This window comes from Microtus ochrogaster, chromosome 19, assembly GCF_000317375.1.
Source record: "Microtus ochrogaster isolate Prairie Vole_2 chromosome 19, MicOch1.0, whole genome shotgun sequence".
Lineage (NCBI taxonomy): Eukaryota > Metazoa > Chordata > Mammalia > Rodentia > Cricetidae > Microtus > Microtus ochrogaster.
The window spans coordinates 14,404,174-14,429,447 of NC_022021.1; the positions used below are offsets into that span (position 1 = coordinate 14,404,174).

A 25,274-nucleotide genomic window follows, 5' to 3' on the forward strand; every position below is an offset into this window, starting at 1 on the left:
GTCAACATTAGGAGTCTAACATGAAAGCTTCATTTTTGAAGAACCAATGAGATTCACTTTCTTCTCTAGTCACTCTGGAAATCTTGGATTTTTGGTCTATCATTTCACATGCTACTTTTTCTTTGACACATTGACCTCAGACTCAATAGCTTTGAACTCCCCTTGAAATGAGCTTTTCCCTTCAGATTTCCCAATGTTGGTTGTTCGGTATATCTTCACATGGCATGGCCATTTGTTATTCTAGTCTTGAGGGTTGATCTCATTCAGACTAATTCAGATCAAATTCTCAGTTCACATTTTCCATTATTTCATAATCTTCCCAAGCATAAAAAAGTTTTAACTATTTAAACAAGTATACATGATAAAAATATTTGTCTAAAATAATATAGAAGTAATACTTAGGGAGTTCTGAAAACTTAAAAGGCCCTTCCTTGTTAAACATTTTATTAAGATTTATCCAGTTTAACTGTAAAGTCAGCCCATCTGCAAAACAGATACAAATTATTAGGTATTATAAAATTATCTGACAAATGATTTGTAGTAGTTCATACTAGGGGAAGACATGAACAAACATTGTATGATCCCTGCTATGTCATTAACCTTCAGAACAAATGATGTAGGGAGATGGTGTTTTTGACTTAGTGAAAAAAATGATCAAGTTTGTAAAAAAAAAAAAAATAGAAAATTACAGAAAAGAACTTTCAAACCACCTTCAGCCTGGTTAGAGACAAGCATTAATATTTTTAATTCCTTAATAATTAATAATAGTTAATTAATAATATTAACATTTTTACTTTTCAGTGCATGTACAGTTTCTGCATATGTTATGTGTAGTTCTAGAAAGTCTACTTATTTTTTTACTTTTTTCTTTGATATATCTTAATATTAATTTATATTGCGTTTTAGTTTAAACCTTGAATAACTAATGAAATTTCAATTTTATAATACATATGCATGTGGCATCTTAATCTGGCAGAATTAATTACCTACTTCTCTAAATTAATAATTATGACTGTCTTAAATCATTTGGAGTGTGTTTAAAGCTGGTATAAATACTTTAATAATTTTTTTAAGTTTCTTAATACTTTTTTTGTTTGTGTTCCAAGGCCAAACTGTTTTCAGATAGTAGTTCAACACTTTAGTGAAGAACATTACATCTTTTACTTTGCAGGAGAAACTCCAGAACAAGCAGAGGTAAGATCACTGTTTTCTGAACTGCTGAGATCTTTGTGCTAGCCTAACTTTCTTTATTAACTAGGGAAGAAAACTACTGTTTGACAGTGTTAAGAAAGTGTGTCTCGAATCTTAATACTCTAACAAGTGAGAAACTGTCCAAGCTTTTGTTGTTGTTACTTTTTTCTTTTTAACAAAACACAGTGAAGGGTTATTAGATATAAAAAGTGCCATTTAAAATTAACCATTAAATACTCTATGAATTCAGTTGAAACTAATCATTTACAAATAATTATATTTCCATAACTTAGAGGCATCCTCCATATTTTCCAGAAGCAGGCCAGCTAGTTGTAATATTTCTGGAGGGTTTAAATATGTTTTGTACAAATATGTCTTTTCTGAGGAAACTCTATGAAAAACAAACAGAATTAAGTGAGTGAGTGGCTTTGTTGGCAGTAGAACCTATCTTTCAGCCCTGAATATGAACTGCATGACTATATCACTGTGAACCCTACATTGACCCTTAAGTATTAGAGTGAGAGAACTAATATTGTTTTGTTTCTTGTTTTGTTTTGCTGAGACAGAAAATTACAGTTTATTATATTCTGAGACTCAAAATGGCAGTCTAGGGTTGGAAATAATTAAATATAAAGAAAGTAAATTGATAATTGGATAAACTCATTTCTTTGCAATACTGTTTTTGTTTTTTTTTTTTTTTGTAGGATTGGATGAAAGGTTTGCAAGCATTTTGCAGTTTACGAAAAAGTAGCCCAGGGACATCTAATAAACGTCTTCGTCAGGTGAAACTTCCTTGTGTCTGACTTACAACAGTCTTATTTTCATATCGCTTTGTTCTTTTTTTGCCTATACATTGCTACTTTTGCCAATATTTCTATGCCTTGCTGTCAGTGCTTGACTTGGTAGCAGTTGCTCTGTGAAAGAGACTTCTTTATGTACATTCTCTGCTTCCAGTCTGCTGAGCCAGCTCCTAACAGAACAAGCCAAAGCAAGGCACCCTAGCTTTGTGCACCTTTTTTCCACTTGGAAAATTATCTCAGGTAGAATCAATGAAAGGTACTTCTGAAAGAGTTAATCATACTCACAGGAGTATCCTTAAAACTTGTTTTTTATGATATAGTTGTTTTTGAGACTAACTAGACAATTTTTAGGAACTAAAACGTGAACCTTGTTTATACTTTTGTTTACAGGAAGTCAAATTTTGTTATCTAGATGTGTACTGCATCATTACCTTTTCTTAATTTTTTTTCCCCGTTAGAGGTAGGGGTTTTGTGTGTAGCCTAGGCTGGGGTCAGAATTGCAGTGATCCTCCTGCACCAGTGTCCTGAACACTAGGATTAAAAGAATGAGCCACCCACCATAACTGAATTATCCCTTATTACTTGGTCTTCACATCTTTCTTTCGTTGTTTCATTAAAGTGGTTTCTAGATAATTGGAAATAGTCAAACTCTAATGTGGTTAGAATTTTGAAGAAAGTTAAGACAGTGTATAAGTGCAAAGTGGCCCCTGTGAATTTCCAGTAAGCTTGTTGAATTTAACAGCCTGTTTCATGGACATATAAAACAGTTGTTACTAGGTAACTAAATACTCTGTAACAAAAACCCTGGCTTTTATCCCAAGGATACACACATACATACAGAAATAATTATTTAATATATACAAGTTGTCACATATCTTTGTATACATACAATAACAGCCAGTATCTCTATCCCCTTTGATAGCTAAGTTAATCTGCTGTGGGTTTAAGGATTGTTTTCAATCCTTAACACAACATAGCATGTATGCAGTCTTTTACATTTGACACATTTGCTGATGGTAGAGAGAGTGTTGAAGAGTAGGAGGTAGGTGAACTTCTCTGGCACCCATATGGGGAATACATAGCCTTAAAATAAGTGTCTTAAAAACATCTTAGCCAGGGCCTCTTTTAGAGTAGTAAAATCTTCGTGATAAGCATATTTTGGAGTTTGGAAATGGGTGGTGACAGTTGATTAGCAAAGTTTATGTTTTTTTAAATACTAAGAAAAACAAGTCACTATTTTTCACGTTTATATATAGGTCTTAAAATGTTGGGCATGAATTTTTGTGTTCTCTTTAGGTCAGCAGCCTTGTTTTACATATTGAAGAAGCCCACAAGCTCCCAGTAAAACACTTTACAAATCCATATTGTAACATCTACCTGAATAGCGTCCAAGTAGCAAAAACTCATGCAAGGGAGGGGCAAAACCCAGTATGGTCAGAGGAGTTTGTCTTTGAGTAAGTCCTATTTTATCATATTAATCCGTTTTTAGAGTCCTATTTTCCTCATGCTGTTTAAGTTTCTGTTGTTTTCTAGGTGTTTTAATATTTTTTGTTGGATTTCTTCATTTTCATTAATAAAGATGGACTACTGAAAAGTGATGACAAAAAGTTTTCTATATTTTCTAGATCTTGTTTTAAGATATTATTATTTTAGGAAGTTTTAAGAAAATGTATATTTATCAACATTCTTGTGTAACAAATAATGTAAATCTTGTTTTAAGTATTACACAATGAAATTTTGAACAAAAATAAGGTAGTTTGATACTAGAACATTTTTTCTAATTTTTCTCCTTCTTTAGTGATCTTCCTCCTGACATCAATAGATTTGAAATCACGCTTAGTAATAAAACAAAGAAAAGCAAAGATCCAGATATCTGTAAGTTGACTTCAAGCTTTCTAAAGTAATGAAAGCATGTTGTATATATTTTTAGAACGTGTATGTGAAATGTCTACGATGCAGATGAGACAAATGCTATGCAGTCACTACTAGACATTGACTGTCCCGAGACTGAAGGATAGAACAAAATGGCTAAAGGGAATGTGCTGGGTGTAGTCCTTACAATTTCAGATATGAAAATATGCTTCCCTTACCCAGAGACTAGGACAAGAATCATTTCTTATCTTCTTTCCTTTTTTAGATTCCCTTACTCCCTACACTTCAAATCCAAAAGGTTCTGTTACAGACTAGAGTTGCAGCTCAATGGTAGTGTTTGTCTAGCCTGCAGTGATCTGGAGATTAATCCCTAGTCCTGCAAAGAAATAAGACACAGAATATTGAGGTGTGCCATTTATTTGTTGTAACATTCAATGCTCTGTTCCTACTTTGAGCAGGACACATCCTCCTGTTCTGTTGGTAGGACAGATCGCAGTGGAATTTAGTGATTCATATCAGGGTGAAATAGGTTAATGCCATCTTACAACTTAGGCTGCTTTAGTAAACAGTGATAAAGACTGACAGACACAGACCAAAACCTGAAGCTGAGTAAAATGTTGATTCTGTAATTGCTTACATCTTTAAGTATTTCTCCATTACTTGTATGACAAAGTTCTAGTAATGGCACAGAAAGAAAGCCATACTTCCTATTTTGATTGTGGTGTTTATTGCTCTACCTTTTTACCTAACCTAGCTAACTCAACTCCCAGGTTCTTGTGCAATGGATTTTTATCTCCCCTAGGCTGTTACATATCCTTGTGTCTGAAAGTATTATTTACTGTTGTAGCACTTACACTGCACCCTCTTTGATAGCTTAAGACATTTTCCACGCACGTCAGACACTGTGGCTTAATCATTTCTTAATCCCATATCCCTAGCCTATGACAGAATGTCACATAGCAGGCCTTTAAATGGAAAAAGTAAGCAGTTAAGTGTTGACTTTGTGATGTTATTGAAAACTTGTTTAATGAAAAGCATTTAAAACTATAGGAAAGTGTATTGAGAAAATGTAATTGTATGACCATAGTGGTTTTTCTTTGTAGTATTTATGCGTTGCCAGTTGAGCAGGTTACAGAAAGGACATGCCACAGATGAATGGTTTCTGCTCAGCTCCCATATACCACTAAAAGGTATTGAACCAGGATCCCTGCGTGTTCGAGCACGATACTCGATGGAAAAAATCATGCCAGAAGAAGAATACAGTGAATTTAAAGAGGTATTATTTAGAAGTCTAATTATTTTAATAACAATAAATATAAATGTTAAACTATTTAATAAAAATCCATTAAGCTAAATAGTAATGTCCTAAATTAGTACCACGCTAGTAACCAGAGGTAGAAAAACATGTATGATCTTGATCTTACAAGGCTAGAAATATATAGGCTACGTACTTACTCCATTTTATCAATTGTATTCAATAGTTATGTTCTTCCACTTAATCTTATATATATTTCCCATTGGTCCTCAAGGATACATAATGCTGTGTACTTTCAGCATTCTTTTTTTGATGTCTTTTTTTAGCTTATACTACAAAAGGAACTTCATGTAGTCTATGCTTTATCACATGTATGTGGACAAGACCGAACACTACTTGCCAGCATCCTACTGAAGATTTTTCTTCATGAAAAGCTTGAATCATTGTTGTTATGCACACTAAATGACAGAGAGATAAGTATGGAAGGTAATATGGATGTGTGATTTTTTTTTAAAAGAAATGTAAAAATACTATTTTATGTATCAAACATGTGGGGTCTGTCTTTAAATATATTAAACTGTTAAGCCATTTTACAAAGTATCTGAGATTCTTTGTTTAATATGGGAATGGATTGCTATTTCTAATTCTGTCATGGAAAATTAAGTATTAGGGCTGGAGAGATGGCTCAGTGGTTAAGAGCATTGCCTGCTCTTCCAAAGGTCCTGAGTTCAATTCCCAGCAACCACATGGTGGCTCACAACCATCTGGAATGAGGTCTGGTACCCTCTTCTGGCCTGCAGACATACACACAGACAGAGTATTGTAAACATAAAAAATAAATAAATATTTAGAAAAAAAAGAAAATTAAGTATTAGAAGCTGTAAGAAAATGATTTCTTTGTCCAGACTCAGTGTGTGAGTATCAACAATAGCATACATAGTATTTATCATTACCTCAGGTTTTACTGGGACGTTTATGAGTATTTTATTTCTAGATTTTGTAGCAGTTCTGAGGCTAAGGTACATATTACTGTGCTTTTCACAGCTTTTAATGTATTCATTTTCTTCTCATTAATATTTATGTAAAAAGTATGTTACCAAAAAAAAATTTCCAACTTAGTTGTAGTAGTACAGTTTTCTAAGTATCATCTAACATCCATATTTGTGTAGATGAAGCCACTACCCTATTTCGAGCTACAACACTTGCTAGTACCTTGATGGAGCAGTATATGAAAGCCACTGCCACACAATTTGTTCATCATGCTCTGAAAGACTCCATTTTAAAAATAATGGAAAGCAAGCAATCATGTGAGGTAAGAGTTTATTGTCTTAATCTTTGCTGCAATTGGCATATTTTAATTAGAACTTAACAAATTACAGCTTTGGGAAAGTACACCATTTCTAAATTTGTTAGTGCAGTTATGCCCTCTATAATAAATTTAAATCCCCTCCACACACACAAAACCCCATAATCGTGCATGCATTCACAGCTCTGTTGGCATTTCTCCTTATTTCTACTAATGATCGAGTTTACCTTACTTTAAGAAAATGTATGTAACATAAATTGAACATTCTTCAGGGACTTTTGTTATTCATATTGAGTATCATATTCCAAAAAAAAAAATTTAAGATTTTGGGACTATTTCATATATACAACTTTGAGAATGGTACCTAAGTCTACACATAAAATTCACTTATGACTGAAGTTAATTTTACACGAGTTCTAGGAGGCTTGTGTTAGCTTTGGACCCATCATGTGAAGTCAGACGTGGAGTTTCCCATTTGTAGTACTATGTTGGCATGCAAAGTCAAACTCAAGGAAAAACTTGTAAGTGTAACATCTTTTCCTTAGAGGTCTCTATGAGTTATTTTAAAGATGATTAAGGTTTTAGTGCAAGTTTATAAGCAACTGTACAGTCATAAGCAGAATCCTGCTTATATAACTATTCTACTTGATGGGTGCTACAGAGCAATTACAAAGGAAGACTGTATCACACAAGCCTTGAGAGCGTGTCAGTAAAATAAGGAAGTACTTGGTAACACTTGGACGTGTCAAATGTTAATTCTGCCATAACAACATGAGTGTTTTATTGTTCGATGCTGAGGATAATCCAGTAATTACTATGAGAGTTGACAAAAGCATTTCAGATTTTTAGGTACATCTGACATAACAGAACACAGAAATTAGGAGTGTTGTCCTTGAAAAATTCTAAGTGTTCGTCATTCTATTTACACATTTTGGCTATCTTAGCCACTACTTTGAACCTCATTAAAAAGTTTTTTCCTCAGATAATTAGAAATGAATGGCTTACTATTTGGTTGAGTGACAGAATGAATGGAATTTGTGTATGTGGGAACAGCTGACATCTTTGAAAAAATAACTGTACATTTACCACGACTTACCTGAGTCTATCGTCACCAAGATGAATTTGTATTGGTTTGTTCCTTCTCTTAGTTAAGTCCATCAAAGTTAGAAAAGAATGAAGATGTGAACACTAATTTAGCACACCTATTGAACATACTTTCAGAGCTTGTGGAGAAAATATTCATGGCTTCAGAAATACTCCCACCGTAAGTTGTCAAAAATTAATGCATCTGTGTTTTCTTTTAAAGAATGCTTTCTGTTAGTGTTACTGGTATTGGTATGAGAGGTTTTTAGTCCTTAAATGGATTATGAACTGGATGTGGCGGTACACACCTTAATACCCAGCACTTGGGAGGCAGAGGCAGGCAGATCTGAGTTTGAGGCCAGCCTGGTCTACACAGAGAAACCTCTATCTCCTTTCAAAAAAGATGGATTATGTTTAAGGAAAAAAGAATAGATGAGTGAAATAATGGTTTAAAAAGCCAGAGTAAAATATAGACTTCATGGCACCTGCCTGTATTTTCAGTATTGAAGTGGATAATCCAAGATGATGATGAATTTCAGCCACATAGCAAGATCTTGTCTCACAAAAGAGGAAAATAGAAATACATAAACTGTATATCCATATGAACTGAGTAAGCCTGGCATATATTGTAGCTTAGATAATGAACAACATGTCTCAGATCTGAGGGCAATATTTGTAAATCTAGTTTCTAGTTCTTGCCTAGCATTCGACTCCCAGGAAAGAAAAACCAAAGTCAAGTATGTACACAAGATACCAGTATCGTGTCTGCTTACAAGTCAGTGTGAGTAGACTCAATTGTTTAGATGGAAGAAGTCAAAATAGAATATGTGCCACAATTATTCCTCTATATTCTCATGCTTAATAATTTGTTTCAAAGTTTTCATTAACAGAAGTTAAAATCAATGGAGCCAAACATACTGCATTATGTTTCTACACCTGTTACTAAATATGCTTCTTTTACTTTTGACAAAATACCTTTTTTTAGATGAGAAGGTCAAATGAATTAAAATATGGTATATTGGTTGGGTAAATTAAAAGTTTGGCTGCCAGTAAATTACCATTATGATGATGATATTAACTTTCTGTATTGAGATATTTATGTTATTTTTTTTATTTTGGCAGGACACTGAGATATATTTATGGGTGTCTGCAGAAATCTGTTCAGCGTAAGTGGCCTACAAATAACACCATGAGAACAAGAGTTGTTAGGTAAGAGTCACTTCCCATTTGTCGTAGTCACTGTATGCAGTATACACTGATTTGTGTATGTAGGCAGAGACAGAGGAAATTGGTGCCTGGAGAAGTGCAGTAGTTGAACCATCTCGATTTTAATTGATCTGAAACATCTGTGATTCCAAGCTAATCTCCAACTATACATTCTAGCTCTCATTTAGTCTGTTTGTCATACATCAGGAACTGCTTTAGCAGCTAATTTGAGAGCACATATATGGACTTAAATTGTTTGCTTAAGTTACAAACGGTTAAGAACCAAGCAGAACTAAAGCAAAATTCCTATGACTACCAATATATTAATATTGTTCAAAGATTTTGTTAAGCATACCTCAGCCAGTACAAAGTGGTGAGAAATTTAGTAGAAATGCACCAAATACAGTTTTCTAGTAATTATAGAAAATGTACATTGCCAGTCACATTACATGTAAAATGTAAATTTTAAGGACACATTTCTGATGTAAATTTTGTCAGGAGGCTTTTACTTATCTTGCAGACCAAGGGCATAGTTCTGAGGTAAGGCACTAGTTTAACACTCAGAGCTCCTGGATTTGATTCCTACCTCTGAATAAAACAGGCCAGCCCAAACCCCTCCTAGTTAGCTTCACTAAGACACATGCAACAATTATAGGAAGAAAGAAAAATTACAAGCATACTATTTGAGCAGTTGTCTGTGGTGGACATTAAACTGTTATGTATAATACATGTTTTAAATGTGTAAACATTAAACTAGTACAGCAGAGAATCCTTTAGTTGAATTTAATGTGACAAAGTGCTTTAGGGGTTTTTCATGCCTAAGGTGATTTCTCTTCCTAATAATGAGCTTTTAAATTAAGTACTGTCAATGTATTATTTAATTTAAAATCACCTTAAAATTCAAAAATACATTTTCACTGAAATTTACTAATGGGTCAATGTTTTCAATTTAGGTTTTTAGTTAGGTATCAAAATATTTTCAGTAAACCTTATATAGGAACTTTAAGAAGAAATATCAAATTGTAAAGTTATTAGCTGCTGTAAGGAATTTTATAAACTCTGGGGACTAATGCTTTGTAAAGTTACTTATTACCATAGATTCTTTTTAAAAAGTAAAAATTTATACAACATATACTTAATACTAGTAATGGAAGGAGGCAGAGTAGGGTATCTATAAGCTTACATTAACTATAGAATTTTGTATGAATTTTGTCAAGGATCCTTTGATAATTACAGCATATTCCAATGTCTATATAAGTCGGCCGCAATATTGATACAATCATCTTAATTCACACTTTTCTGTTTAAATAAACTTTAAAAAGACAGCAAGAAAATGGGTAATTTGGAACCTTCTCTATCTATAAAACATTATTTGAATCCTCCTAATCTTTCAGCAGTTCTCAGTGTTTTAATACAGTTCTTACCAGGATAAAACAAATTACTAATCTGCAATAAACAAGTATTTCCAAAGTAATTCTGAAATTATGTTTGTCTTACAGTTTTCTTCATGACTGTGTTTAGGCTTTCCCATGTTGAAAATAAAGGTTGTGGTTCTAAGTTTAAATATTTTATGTTTATATTGTAAACATAAAGTTTTCTAAAAGAATTTTCCCTCCCAATTAGTGGTTTTGTTTTTCTTCGGCTTATCTGCCCTGCTATCCTGAGTCCACGGATGTTTAATATCATTTCAGGTAAATACCTTTTAATAAACTTTGAAATGGGAAAAGCTTCATTACTTCCGTAACATTTGAAAAAAAATACTTGCACTTTAAATCAGATGCTCAGTAATGCACTATCCCCTGCCTTCTTTATTCTTTTAGTATCCAACATGTTGGATTTTTTTCTGTTCCTGTGACTTTAGTTTGTGTTTTTTTTTTTTAAAGCATACGAGTGTATATGTACAGGCATTTGCTTGCCATGATGCATGTACAGGTGTCACAGGACAACTTCTGGGAGTTGATTGTCTCTTTTCATTCTTTGAGTGCCTGGCATTGAAAGGAGGTCAGCAGGCTTGGTGGCACTGAGATGTCACTGGCATTGAAAGGAGGTCAGCAGGCTTGGTGGCACTGAGATGTTACTGGCTCTCACACTTACGTTTACAGGACAGGAGTCCTCTTTTGTCCTTAGTCTACATCAGGTTGCTGTAAGCTGAACTTCTTTTTAAGATGCATCAGTGAACATTTAACAAAAAAGGTAGACCAGATTCTTCCAGTTATATAATATTAATTGACCATTTTATTTTCTAATAAGTTTGGTCCCATTTTGCTTTTTACTCATTTGTCCAAGTTTGCAGATTTGTAAGCTTATGAAGGGAAAACTATTAATATAACTTCATTGTAGTAATGAGCCAATTAATATTAATGGGAAGAAACAATCACTTTTATACTAATAATTTGAAGCTCAAAGCTGTATTAAAAATTATTTGAGCTGGGAATATATTTCACAGAACTTAGGAGGCTAAGGCACAAAGAAAGGTCATTGCCAGGGCTGGAGAGATGGCTCAGTGGTTAAGAGCATTGCCTGCTCTTCCAAAGGTCCTGAGTTCAATTCCCGGCAACCACATGGTGGCTCACAACCATCTGTAATGAGGTCTGGTGCCCTCTTCTGGCCTGCAGACATGCACACAGACAGAATATTGTATACATAATAAATAAATAAATATTTAAAAAAAAAAAAAAAAAAAAAGAAAGGTCATTGCCAGCCTGGACTATATAGGTAGACCATGTCACTCAGCACAGTGCTGTGTACCTATCATGCAAGAAGTTGAGTCTGAGAGTTCCCTGGATCTTAAAAACAAACAAAAGACTTTTTTCAATATTTTTATTTTAGTTTCATACTCCTCACATGCCTATAGTTACTATTTATTACTACTAAAGTAAGTGGAATACATGCATAGTAAGAATATAAAGATGGGCTGGTGAGATGGTTCTCACCACATACTGCTCTTTATACAGAATTCAGTTCCCAACACCCATGTCAGGTGGCTCACAACCACCAAAACTCCAGCTCCAAAGGATGAGACACCCTTTTCTCCCTTTTGTGGGTAGCTGCATTTATTTGTACATATCCACACACAAATACACTGAAGTTTTAGAAAATGAAATGAAAGGCTTAGAATTTGTTCTGAGGGTTCTATTCATTGCTACTTCAACAGTATGTGAACTTGAACTAAAAATTTACGACACAGTCTAAAACAGTGAGTCAGAATATAAGATGTGAAGTTATTAATCTTGGGCTGGTAATGTAACTCAGTTGGTAGAATGCTGGCAGAGCATACATGAGGCCCTGGGTTCAATGCCTTGTACCTGATGAAACTCAGGAAGGAGAAAAAAGGCAGGAGGAGAAATTCAAGGTTGTCTCAGACTGAGTTTAAGAACAGCATATAGGACATAAGAGAAATAAGGCGGCGGGGGGGGGGGGAGTGTTAATTGTCAGTTTCTGGTTTGGTAGCTACAGATACTTTTCTGTATTCCATTTTCCATGTTCTACAGGGAAGTTTTTCATGAGCTTGAAAACTGATCTTTCAAGTGAACTATTAAATGTTAGAAGCAGGGAACTGCTAAGATTACAAAATGGTTCCCTAAGTGGGTTGAAATTAGCCTTGTGAATGGTTCTGAAAGGTTTGTAGAGTGACAATCTTCTTAGCAATAAAGCAGCTTTTTGAGGTATTCTGAAATATTATAAGCCAGTTGGGAATTAATCAAGTTTGTAGTTCACAAAACAAGAAGCACTTAAAAATGTGTTCAGTTTTTTTCTCCTTCTAACTTAAGTTCTTTGGAACTTAAAGGTCATATTTTTTTTGACTATTCTGAATATATTTTGAGTAAAGGATTGTTAGTGCATAAGAGTAAAGAAAAATGCTAAATTTATAATGGTTTACCTCAATGCACCTCTGGAGTTGGTGTCATTAGTTGTACCAAATTCTCTTCTAGATTCCCCATCTCCTATTGCTGCAAGAACACTGACATTAGTGGCTAAGTCTGTGCAGAATTTAGCAAACCTTGTGGAATTTGGAGCTAAGGTAAACATATTTTGATGTTTAAAATTGATTGACATTTTAAATGGTTTTTTTTATTTCACAATCAACGTACTCGATCTTCAAAACAGTGTACTATGTAAATACTGGAATAATACAGTTACCTCTTTTGTAACTCCTTGCCCAACTCACAAGTATGTACTGCTCTCTTACCAACCACTATTTAGTATGCTGTCCTCTGTCAGATATTCAGATGTAATGTATTCTCTATACTTCCTTTCAGATTGATCCAAAACTTTGGGGTATAAATAATTAAATACACATTTTAGGCTTTTGCCTAAATAGGCAATTTCCTCTTAATTTCTTGCCAAATTCAGTAATTTTTCTTTTTCCAAAAAATGATTTACTTTTATGTATATGACTGTTTTTGCCTGCATGCATATAAGTACACTGCTGTGTTCCTGGTGTTCACTTAAGCCAGAAGAGGGCACTAGATTTCCTGCAACATGACAGGAACCATCATATAAATGCTGGGAACAAAACCTTGGTCCTCTGCAAGAACAGCAAGTGCTCTTAATGCTGAGCCATCTCTCCAGCCCCTAAGTTAATCTCTTATGTTTCATTACTTGTCTTAGAAATTTCATGCCTACATCTTTGGAATTTCCAATTGAACCTTATTACATTTGAGATTTATAGTTGATATTGTGTTACCTATAAATTGTAACACTTTTGAATTTACCTGAAATCCATGCCATATTTTGTCCCATTGCAATTATAGGGAGTTTTTTGTTTCACTGTATTTTAACTTCCTATAATATGTTGGAGTCTTCATTAATTCATCAATAATAAATTCTAAATATTATAAATAATTTGTTTCTGCCAAGCTATGTTAAATGACTTCTGATTTGTAATTAACTCTACCAAGTTTCATATAGTAATTCTTCTTGCTTTATGGATAGTTGTTGTAAAACAGTTTTTGTTAAGGCATATGAGGCCTGTCTTTTTAATTTTTTAGGAACCTTACATGGAAGGTGTTAATCCATTCATCAAAAGCAATAAACATCGCATGATCATGTTTTTAGATGAACTTGGGGTATGTATGTATATAATTTTCACACTTTTTGAGAATTTAGTCATATGGCAATAACCTTTAGATTTTAAAATCAGAAGTTCAAAGTAAAATCTTTTTTATGCACTTATTCTTGCATAAATGGCTTATACAGGCATACACAATTGTGGCTTTCAACCAGTCATATTTTAGATCATCTTTTCATTCTTTTAAGTTGTAGCTAAAATAAGATTTGAAGCCAGTTAGATTGGAACCTAAAGTTAGAACTAGATGAAAATGTAATTATTAGAACTCATTTGAACTTTTATAAATAAAATTATGACACAAAGTTAAAGAATATGTTTATAATTTCTGAGACCCTAAATAGTAAGTTAAATTTTCTACATCATTCCAAAGATACATTTCAAGGACTGAATGAATTTTAAAACAAATATATTCATATTGTAGTGTGTGTACACAGAGAAAAATTTGTGTTGAGCCAGGTTTATGTCATCAAAATTATTGAAGACTGGTTGTCTTATGTTTTGGAATACATTAGTATATCCCAACTCAGTGATTCATTTCAAAGCACATGTCACCACTATCATACCATTCTGACAAAAAAAGGGGGGTGCAAGTAAGCACAATATAATAAGCTCCATATTTATAAGAAACTTCTGAGTAAACGCCTGTGAAAGTTCCATTTGGAGTATTTCTGATAAAAATACAGTCAGTTTTCCTTGAACTTTTTGTTGTTTCTACTAATCTTCAAGCTGTGTGAAGGTAAGCAAGATTGTAATGTGTTTCATCTTACAATTTTTTTTTATCAAATCACTTATCAAATAAGTGATTCAGTTAAAATGAATGCATTTGAATTATTTCTTCACTCTAAACAACTAAAATGCTCTTCAACTTTTAGGAGTGTCTAACAAGCACTATCACTAAAAAGTAGAATACATTTAAGATTAATAAACATGTTCAGTGTTTAAGGCCTAAAATATTACTGGCATTTAAGGTAATACAGTAATCTAAATTTATTATGATGGCTAAGTTACTCCACGAATGTTAAACACTATAATGCCCAGTGATCCCACATTTTTATCTTGAGTAGTTTACAGAAATTGCAAAGGAACACTTTATTACACTTTAATGTAGTTCCTCTTTAGATGCTCATCAGTTTACATAGAGTATCTTAGTTTTATTCAGTCTAAGCACTGAAATTGTATTAATTCAAATCAGCAATTAACGATGTTACAATTTATTTGACATATGCTCTAAAAAAAATCAACTCAAGATGCTGTCATCTTACGGAAGAGTATGGAATCTGGCTTCCTTCCTTGTGAATAGAGGTTCTAAAACCTGCTTAGCAAAATTATTTGAATAAAAGTTATTAGGAAAATCAATGCTTTATACGTAGTTAGGATAATTTTAGAAAAGACTTCAAGGATTTCTAAATGCAGTTTTATGATTCCCTTAAAGAATGTACCTGAACTTCCGGACACTACAGAACATTCTAGAACTGACCTGTCTCGTGACTTAGCAGCCCTGCATGAGATTTGTGTAGCTCATTCAGATGAACTGAGAACACTCAGTAATGAGCGTGGTGCACAGCAGGTAGGTCATTACAAAATGGTAATGCTTATACTTAAATGATAGTACACATAAAAATGGCAAGTGATACAAATAAAAGTGCCAAGTAAATTATTTTCAGTAGGAAGGCATGTTAGTCCTTCAGTTAAGTCTCACACCAAGTATACATGAGCAAAGTTACTTGTCAAATACAGGAGAAATAAATGAGAATTTTGAAAAATGTCTACAGATGATACTTTATTATAATGAATGAAGTCGGTGTGGATCATAGGTCACACCTTAAAAAAATATTAGTCCATAATAGATTTCTCCTGTCCTTACCAACAGATGTAGGGGTATATTCAAATAAGCACTAGACCTGGAAAGGGTTGGTCATTGGAGACAGTCTTTCTTGAGCTTAAAGGCACAGGGGAAGTATAAATCAAGGTACATACATCCTAAATGCTACCACTGCACTCCTTTCCTGTCTGGCAAAGATTTCACTTAAAACAGCTTATGACCGAGGTTTATAATGGCAAATATAAAGTGATATAAGATTGTCTCTTTCTTGGTTACAACTAAAAATGTTCAGTTTAAGTAATCAGGACTCAGTTTTATGTAAGGAGTAGAATGCTAGATCCTTAAGAATCCCATTGGTTTGACATAGTTTTTATTAAATTAAAATTTCTGCATTGAAATTTTGCCCTCTGCTTAATGATTTTTACCCACACTGTTTTTCTTTGTGTCTAGCATGTACTGAAAAAACTTCTGGCTATAACAGAACTGCTTCAACAAAAACAAAACCAGTATACAAAAACCAATGATGTCAGGTAGCAGCCTGGTGTTCTGCATGGATCAGCACCCCGACATGGGAATTCACATCACTATGTCTCCTTTGCTCTTGCCAAAAAATAAAAAATAAAAAAAAAAAAGAGAAAGAAAAAGATTACCACACCTTTCCACATTCCAGTGATGTGTAAGCTATGCAAACAAAAACCCAAGATTCTGCTGGCTAGTAACTGCCAGCACCTTTGTAAGCTATCTGTGCAGAATATTTGCACTTTTTCCACATGGAATCTTTACCAAACTCTGAGCCTTGGTGTACAGTTCAACTTTCACAATAAAGAAAAAAAGCTATGTCTTGAACTTTGAAAATATATTTTCAATATATCCAATTGCCAAAGTTTTGTTGTCTTTTGGAAAACGAACTATGAAATCAACTGACAAGAAAACACATTCTATTGACAACAGAATTTAACTGGATTGCAGACTGTTCTTACTTCTTATGAATATGACCATTTGACTGTTCACTGAATTTATTTGTATTTACAGTTTCCAGAGTTTGACATTATAATAGGAACAATCTTGCTGTATACTTTTTAGAAATACTGTGCTATTCTTCCTGGAACTGTTGAAAGACAATATATAGAATGGATGAATATATGCTCATCAGCTTTATTTTTTAAACATACCACTTATTTTGTTGGAATTGTCAAAGACTGTATTTAGATTTCATGGTTTTGTTAAAATGTTTACAACAAGTAAATAGTTTAAATTCAATAAATATTATTGGTCATTGTACCAATCAATGCATGTTACCCATTTGACCATTTTATAAATTACTGATGTCTTTTATGTTTAGACAAACTGCTAAAATACTTGTGTCTATGCTAAGAAGATTTTTTTTTGTTACTGTATTATGCAGACAACCTCATGAACCACTTAACAACTTATACATCTTTGAACTTCTTGTACGTGTTTTACTGCTGGATAATTTAGTTTGTATAGTTCATCTGTTCTTATGTTTGTATTTTTTGTGAAGTATCCACAGGGTTAAGTTAAAATAAACCAAGGGATAGCTTGCATAATTAATCATCTTACTATTTAACTTCATTCTAATTTTCTTTCTGCTTAGGGATAGTTCAAGCTTTAATATCAGAATAAAGCCCAGGAGGATTTTTATTGTTTCTTTCACACAGGATTTTATTTATTCACTCAGTGTACAACTTGTTAAGCAATGTATCTTGTGCTGAAGACTAAAAAAACAAAACAAAACAATATGTATCAGACTGTCCTTAGTAATCAAAATAGGTTCCTGTTTGTTTAAAAAGAACCACCAAGGAAGGTATTAATAAAATGTTCCCTCAATAAAAATGTTTTCCTGAAGGCCTAGATTCCAAAAATATTTGATTGCATTCCTCAGAGATACTGTATATAGAGTGAAAGAGGTTAAATAATCAAGGGTTTATTTCCCTTTGCTGAGGAACAAACTGAAGAGGCCTCAATGTATTCTTTTGAAAGGTGTTAAATACTACCATTGAGAGATTTCCCTGGCTTAAATAGGGATCTGAATGTAGCCATAAAGCTAAATTACTACCCTTATTTAGCTTCAGCCAGATTAACTGAAACAAACCCCACAGACTGTGTTTTGCTTTGTAATCAATGCAGTCTCTTTCTCTCCATAATCCATTATAGTTCTTACTGGCTGCACTATGACTGTAACTCATCTTATTTCCTTGGTTTGCAAGGTGGAAGGGCTACAGACTGTTTAATGTAGATAAGGACTTTCAAAGATAGGTCATGGTCCAAACTCTAGTTTAAAGCATTTTAGTTTATCCTCACTAATTGTACTTGACTGTTCAGCCATGATGGCCTATCTGCCGTTCCTGACATGCTTCTCCTTTTTAACCATTTATTTTTAAAGAAATCTGAAAGATTTATCCTTATTTTTGTGTTTTACTGATGTCTTAAATTGGAGTGGGAAGCTTGTTTCTTACCTTCATGGGCCCTGTAGTAGCTAGGTGATTAGCGGTGAAATTATACCTTTTATTAAACTTTTTTTTTAAAACTGGGGCTGGGTAGAAAATTTTCAGAGGTACATATGAACCCTGCTTTGGTGTCAAACTTTAGTGTTCTAAAAGAAAAACAGAAGACACACTGAGCGTTTGTAGTTCTGTCTATAGTCTATCATGTTGCTTAACTTAAACTATACTTGGGTGTATATGCTTTGGTTTTTAGTCTATTAAAAAGCATTACATTTTATCAGTTTTACTCCAGAACAAGAAAGAAAACAGCAGAAACTCAAGCCATACAAGTAATTATTAGAGATGAACATGAGCATAAATCACCATATTTTAGACAGAACTAAAATGCTATAACTTACCTGTGGTTACTTAAGATTTTTATCTAGACTCAAAAATTTTATTTTATTTAAACCCAGATGTCAGTAACTTAAGTTATTTAACTTAGAATAAGGTTTAGCACCTAAGCACTAAATAACTGCCCAATACACTCTATAGCTCACAGTAATTCATAAATAGTTCAGTCTATTGAAGAAACTTTTTGAAAAGCCATTTGTAAGACCTTCTGGAGAATGAAAACTATTTCCTTAGCACTTCTAAAATTTACTGTTACCAAGTTTGATTTTTCTGAATTTCTTCTAAATGGATAGGTTTGTTTAATCACATTTTGTTCAAAACAGCATAAGGAAGTGCACCACAGTACAACTTTGACCACCATAGAGGGCATTTTGCTAGTAATCTTAGTTATGATTATCCAAAATAAATGGTGTTCAGCCTCTTTTGAAGTTATATTTTATATAAAGCAATTACAAACAAAAACAAAAGTTTAATATATTTTGACGTTTTCACATTGTACTAAAAAGAAAGTTCAATGTCACACATGCTTCCTACTTCTGTTGCTTAGGACTGCCGTAGTCACCCCAGATGGTCAGAGGGAATCTCCCAGGTCGTCATCAGTCCATTCCTCCTAGGGGAAAATGTGGTGAGAGCACCATTGAAGCAGTGAGCCAGTTTTTTTTACTTCCCTTTAAGAAAATGCTGACTGACAACAGTCTACTGTAGATGTATTTGCTTATCTATTTATTTTTTGAGACCTCTCTTGGGGCTGCAGCCAGCCTTAAATCCTCCTGCCTCCCAAGGACTAGGACTGCAGGAGTGTGCTGCTAAGTTCAGCTCCTGACTTTTATGACAGGACTCAGCCACCCACTCTAAGCAGGAGTTCTATGAAGGCTATCCTTTTGCCTCTCCTTATTTATCTTTGACTTTCAGAGACAATTTTAAAAACTGGGGTAAGGCAAGGGGGAAGAATCCTTTGAGAATAAGAGATTAAATTAACACCACTGCCTTCAAACATAGGAAGGACTCTTCAAATTTTATAACTGGCTCATACAGTAGTGTAAAAACAAATCCCTTTAAAAAAAAAAAAAAAGCCAGCCAGCACCCTGTAACAAGCAACTGCCGCAAGTGCTCTCGCCCTCTGCCTCACCTTCCCTGCTGTGGATTCTAACCATCCTGACTGGTACCCAAAATAAATCTTTCAAATAAAGTTTATTTTCTTTTTGGTTTTGTTTTGTTTCTTAATTCAGACTGTACATAAAGAGGTGAGGTAAAAAATTGTAATTTCAAACTTCAGAGATACTCATTGGGAGGACTGAAGTAAGAGTATTGGGCAATCAAGACCAGTTTGAGCTACATAGCAGGACAGTGTTTAAAACACTCATGGCCCCTTGAGCTGGGTGGTGGTGGTACACACCTTTAATCACAGCACTCTGGAGGCAGAGGCAGGCGGATCTCTGAGTTTGAGGTCAGCCTGGTCTTTTAAGAGCTAGTTCCAGGACAGATTTCAAAGCTACAGAGAACCCCCCCTCCCGCCGCAAAAAAAAAAAAAAAAAACCAAAACAAAAAACCATGCATGTCCCCACCTGTCTATAATGCTTACACTACTCCAGAACAGTACATCTTACTTAGGTCATGCCAGAAAAATGTAAGAATTGTATAAAAGTTTGCCTTTAGGAGTAAACATACCTCTTCTTGTTTGAATTTCTTTGATACATAGTCATCATCTTCATAGCCTTTCCTCTTCTTCCTATAATTAAGCAATTAACAAAACTGATGGTGACAACATATAAAATAGGAACCAGCAAGGATATGTGAGCTATAACCCAATATGGTAGCTCACAGCTATAATGCCAACACTCAAACTGAGGCAATAGTACTGCCTTACGTTCAGGCTAGCCTAGGTTAACACAGTGAGACTTTATTTTCAAAAGCAAAAATATTTGTTTACTGAATAACAGGCGCTAAAAACTGGAAAGAGATTATTTGTGACTATAAAAGCAATACTTGGGCTGAGAGATGGCTGAGGTTAAGAGCATTGACTGTTCTTCCAGAGGTCCTGAGTTCAATTCCCAGCAACCACAAGGTGGCTCACAACCATCTATAATGAGATCTGGCGCCCTCTTCTGGCTTGCAGGGATACATGCAGGCAGATCTTGTATACATAATTAATAAATAAATCTTTAAAAAAAAAAAGCAATACTTAACCCATTGTAGCAACAACCTGCAAAGATTATAAAAAGGCTGAGCATAGCTATAAAACTCAGTACTAGTTACTCTAATGAGATTTTGGGATAATCCTGAGCTTACAGTGAACATAGCAAAGAGAATCTAGAGGAAAAATGTGTTGGGAGATCTTGCCTCAGTTATCATAAAAGCATACTGAAGTGGAGCCCAGTGGTGGTACACACCTGAAATGTGAACACTTGAATGGTGAGGCAGGAGGACAGAGTTTGAGGCCCACTAGGTCTCACGCCTAGCAACAATAAAAAGGCACAGTATAAAAGCTATGGTATTAAGAATGGTATCATAGCCGGGCGGTGGTGGCGCACGCCTTTAATCCCAGCACTCGGGAGGCAGAGGCAGGTGGATCTCTGTGAGTTCGAGACCAGCCTGGTCTACAAGAGCTAATTCCAGGACAGGCTCCAAAACCATAGAGAAATTCTGTCTCGAGAAAACCAAAAAAAAAAAAAAAAAAAAAAAGAATGGTATCATATACATCAGTGATTAAAGCAGACAGGCAAAAGTGGCTCCACACATCTGGTGACAGGTTCACTGGGTTTAGACACCAAGCTGGACAGCCTAAGTTATCCCAACCCATATAGAAAAAGAAGAGGACTCTTACAGACTGTCCTCTGCCCTACACACAGGCACCCACTTGCATCTGTACTCAACACAATAAATAAATCAACTGCTACATCTTTGAATTTACCTATGATAAAAAATTGTCATCTAAGAAAACCATGAAATATTCAAAAGCAAACTACACAAAACTAGTATTGTAGGGGAAAACCTTAACATTCATAAGCATTTCTTTATTAAAAAAGCAAGTAAGTATCAAAGTAGTGAAAAAACTATATAAAATAACTACTAAAAATTTAGAGGTGAGAATATAGAAAGCATAAGAATATCAGAACCAATACAGAAAAAATAAATGGCTATCAAACCTGGAAACAGTATTCATAGTGATTGGGTAAATGCAAATGATCAAGGTGATACTTTTTTTTTTTACTCAGACTGGGAAGAGTAAGATTAGTAATAGTAAATGCATGATGTGGACACATGAAGTATTTCATGCATTTATACACAGAAAAGATTGGCAGAGGATAGACCCATCTGGTAAGTTACTTCTGAGGCCATGATTCAGATTTGCAGTTTGCTCAAAGGGAACTTTGGTTTTTATTCAATGAGCGACATAGAAGAATACAGTTACTGTATAATGAAACAGAGACAAAAATCCTAATGATCAAGGAAAACAAATTCTTTGTGCTGAAGTAGTGCTACTTGCTGGTGTCATAAACTGTTTTCAGCCTGCACTGAGATGAGAACAGACACTGTATACTTAGAAACTACACAACAATCTGACAGACTTTGACCACTAAATCTAATAAAATTATAATTTTAAGTCTATTTTACTTTGTAGAAATTTTGGTTGTATTTTATAAAAAACCTATGTCTGTAATATTTTTAAATCCTTCCTATACAAAGAAATACTCAAAACACTTTCACAGAAATGTAGAATTTCCTTGGTAGAGTACAAAGCAAATGGCAACTTGGAGTAAAATGTACTCTCTGTTAACTGGAAATTTTGGGTGATGACCCATTCCATTATTAGCTAGAACAGAATTAGTAGTTGAATGGTCCAATGAGGAGGACAACTTAGTAAGTACTTCAGTTTGCAGGCCTTACAAGTTGGAGTACCTGCACTTAAGTCTGCAGTCTAAGTCCAGACAACTCTCTGGGTCCAGTGTAAAATGGAGGAACCCTTTCTAGCAGGGTTCCCTCCCTACCTGAATAGGGTCTAGGCTCAGAAGCCTGACCTTATCAGAAAGCTGTCCTTAAACCTGGATGCCAGACCTACCTACCTCAAGTGTGTCCATTTGATAACTAGGAATGGTGCTCCAGCTGTCTGATACGAGCTTGTTGCCAAATGCACATGAGGTGATGCCCCAGCTGCTGTTCCCATTTATATGTGTGTCTTACTCTGGAATAAAGGTGAGCTGTAACACTGAAGCAGTCTCCCGGAAGGCTATTTCTGTTCATGTTCACAGCCATCTGAACCCTGCTTCGCTCCCTCCTCCCTCATAGACTGATGGCCAAGGATCCCTGAGGAAGAGGGAGACTCACACAGAGTTTCTGCCATAGCCACTTAACTTTTCTGCCATAGAATGAAAACAAGATAATTACATTAACTAAAGGGCATTCAGTGTTCTAGTAACTACTTCTAGAAAAAAAAAAAAAACAGGTGGGGAATAGATTGGTGGGTGCTGGGCTTCATATCAGAAATACGATACTGAAACCTCAAGATTTCAAGATTTACTGGAAGCCACAGCTTTAAGACAACAGTCCTATAAATAATTACACTTAATTCCTTAAGGAATTAACTCATGGCTACCTTGCACTGAAGTCCTTGGTATGCTCTTCAGCTTTCCATACATATTTGTTAGTATTTCTTCAATAATTTCTTCAGCTAATTCCCATTACATGTTAAATAATAGAACTTTCGAGTGAGTCCACCAAAGATAAATTCTTTTACTTGCATTATTCCTATGACATGCTTAAAAAGAGTTAAATCTTGAGATCTTTTATGCAGAGCATAACAGATTTTATGGTAAATTCCATATTAGCCTATTAAGTATGCTCTTATACTTACAGAAAGTAACTTAACAATCCATTTTATTGGTTCTCTGATACAATGTTTTCTCAAACAGAAATGAGCCAGGTTTCCTTACTAGTTAACAAAGATTAAGTCTAAAACAGTATACTTGTTTTTCAAACCAACCATAAGGTTGGTTAAAAAAAAAAAAATGAAAGTTTAAGGCTCTCATAGAAGACTGACTCCCAGTAATTCCATGAAGTGGAAAAGAAAGCCAAGTTACACAGTAATGATCAGAATGATCAGAATCAGAACTGTGGGATGAAAGCCAAATATTTCTTCCTTGTGTTTGCTCCCACTAGAAATGTACACACCAGCCGGCCAGTCTAGGGATGAGGACAAGACCCTGGGTTCAACTCCCAGCACAAGCAAAATCAGTATACTAAATTGAAATATAAATATATATATATATATATATATATATATATATCTGATTTAGGTAGGTGCTAAGATTAGAAAACTTTGTACCAGTAAAATAATTTAAATAAAGCTGAACTCAATGACTTTATGAACATAACTTTGGAGTCATGACTACTTACGTAACCACATTAAGCGCAAGGTCAGCAGAATGACATCGCTCTAACTTCTGTTTCAGAACAGCAACTTCTTCAGACCTGGGTGGCTCATACTTTTTTACTAGGTTTCTCATGCCTAAATAGAAATACAGAAATATTTAATAATGTCTGTTTTAAGCTGGGTGTGGTGGTACAACCTTAATGTCTACACTCCAGAAGCAGAGGCGGAGGCAGGCAGATCTCTTGAGTTTAAGGCCACCCTGATCTACAGAGTGAGTTCAGGACAGCCTGTCTCAAAAAGACAAAATTTGCTTTCATATGAAGAAAGGAAAATAACATGCTTTAGGAAATAAAACACAGACTTACATTCTCTATTAAAGTCAAGAAGCACTAGTCTTTTAAGTTCAAGTAATAGGTATCTGCTATTCATTTCATTATATATGGCATAAACAGAAGCATGCTGTATGATTTAGGTAGTATTTTTATAAGTACCTCCATTCTTATATTTTGCTCAATTTAGGGCATTTGAAGTAATCTCTATGTGATTTAGTAAATATTCTTTATTCTGTGCCACCAATCATATTCATTAACAGATGGTGGCCTAAGAATAGACTTTTTTTAACCAAAAAAAAACCTAACATATAAAAAAAGATATTAAAAAATACCTCTGTAACAAATTATGCTCTAACGTCATTCAACATAATAAACTAAATAAAAATTTCAAGATTTTTTTTTAGGAAAACATGAATAAGTCCAGGGACTTATTGTGTGGTCATGTGCTTCAGACGAGTAACTAAACTGGAAATCAGTACTTATGTCAACATCTTTAGGGCAATATCTGTCCCTGCCCCCCCATATATATATATAAACCTTCATATTAAAGCTTAGTATTTTCTGAAGCAGTATCCTTGTGTCATATTTATTTAAAGTGGAACAAAATAAAGATGAGAACCCAGTAATTAAATGTTAAGCTTCAAATAAACAGTGTATTATCCTTATTTATCTTCCTCTACCAAATTGTTAGGAACTACTATTACAAATCACAATTAGCTTTTGAAGTGAACCCTCTAGTGGTAAATACGAAAACTTACAGTTTATGCAAAGAAAAAAAAAAAAACTAAACATTTACTCCATTACTCCAAAATCACTTCAATCGAAGAATCATACCATGGCATGAGAACTGCATACCTTGATTCCCAGTTTTCAAAATAAACATTAAAATTTATGCACATTTGCTATCACCTAAATAAAGGTCTGCAATCCTGTATTTTACTGGTTTAAAAGGCAAGTAAGCCTTTACCTCTGAAGTACATCTCAGTAGCTATGAAATAATTGCCAAGACAGGTAACGAAGAACTGAGTATGGGCCGGGCGGTGGTGGCGCACGCCTTTAATCCCAGCACTCGGGAGGCAGAGGCAGGCGGATCTCTGTGAGTTCGAG

General features: G+C 34.4%; 2 protein-coding genes across 2 annotated transcripts in view; one reads left to right on the forward strand and one right to left on the reverse strand.

Moving 5' to 3' along the window:
* The window catches only part of Rasa1 (RAS p21 protein activator 1), a 69,364-nt gene extending 52,498 nt beyond the window's left edge, over positions 1 to 16,866 (forward strand). Inside the window, exons 12-25 of the mRNA XM_005356528.3 lie at positions 1,107 to 1,194; positions 1,896 to 1,973; positions 3,288 to 3,445; positions 3,790 to 3,866; positions 4,967 to 5,139; positions 5,445 to 5,604; positions 6,288 to 6,430; positions 7,573 to 7,688; positions 8,630 to 8,716; positions 10,337 to 10,404; positions 12,646 to 12,734; positions 13,705 to 13,782; positions 15,217 to 15,351; positions 16,057 to 16,866. Of these exons, the coding sequence (XP_005356585.1) occupies positions 1,107 to 1,194; positions 1,896 to 1,973; positions 3,288 to 3,445; positions 3,790 to 3,866; positions 4,967 to 5,139; positions 5,445 to 5,604; positions 6,288 to 6,430; positions 7,573 to 7,688; positions 8,630 to 8,716; positions 10,337 to 10,404; positions 12,646 to 12,734; positions 13,705 to 13,782; positions 15,217 to 15,351; positions 16,057 to 16,140 (1,534 nt within the window). The 3' untranslated portion in view covers positions 16,141 to 16,866. The remainder of the gene's footprint in view (positions 1 to 1,106; positions 1,195 to 1,895; positions 1,974 to 3,287; positions 3,446 to 3,789; positions 3,867 to 4,966; positions 5,140 to 5,444; positions 5,605 to 6,287; positions 6,431 to 7,572; positions 7,689 to 8,629; positions 8,717 to 10,336; positions 10,405 to 12,645; positions 12,735 to 13,704; positions 13,783 to 15,216; positions 15,352 to 16,056) is intronic.
* Positions 16,867 to 17,262: 396 nt separating this feature from the next.
* The window catches only part of Ccnh (cyclin H), a 21,861-nt gene continuing 13,849 nt past the window's right edge, over positions 17,263 to 25,274 (reverse strand). Inside the window, exons 7-9 of the mRNA XM_005356529.3 lie at positions 23,859 to 23,970; positions 20,133 to 20,193; positions 17,263 to 19,074 (exon numbers count right to left, since the gene is read on the reverse strand). Coding sequence (XP_005356586.1) covers positions 19,036 to 19,074; positions 20,133 to 20,193; positions 23,859 to 23,970 — 212 coding nt within the window. The 3' untranslated portion in view covers positions 17,263 to 19,035. The remainder of the gene's footprint in view (positions 19,075 to 20,132; positions 20,194 to 23,858; positions 23,971 to 25,274) is intronic.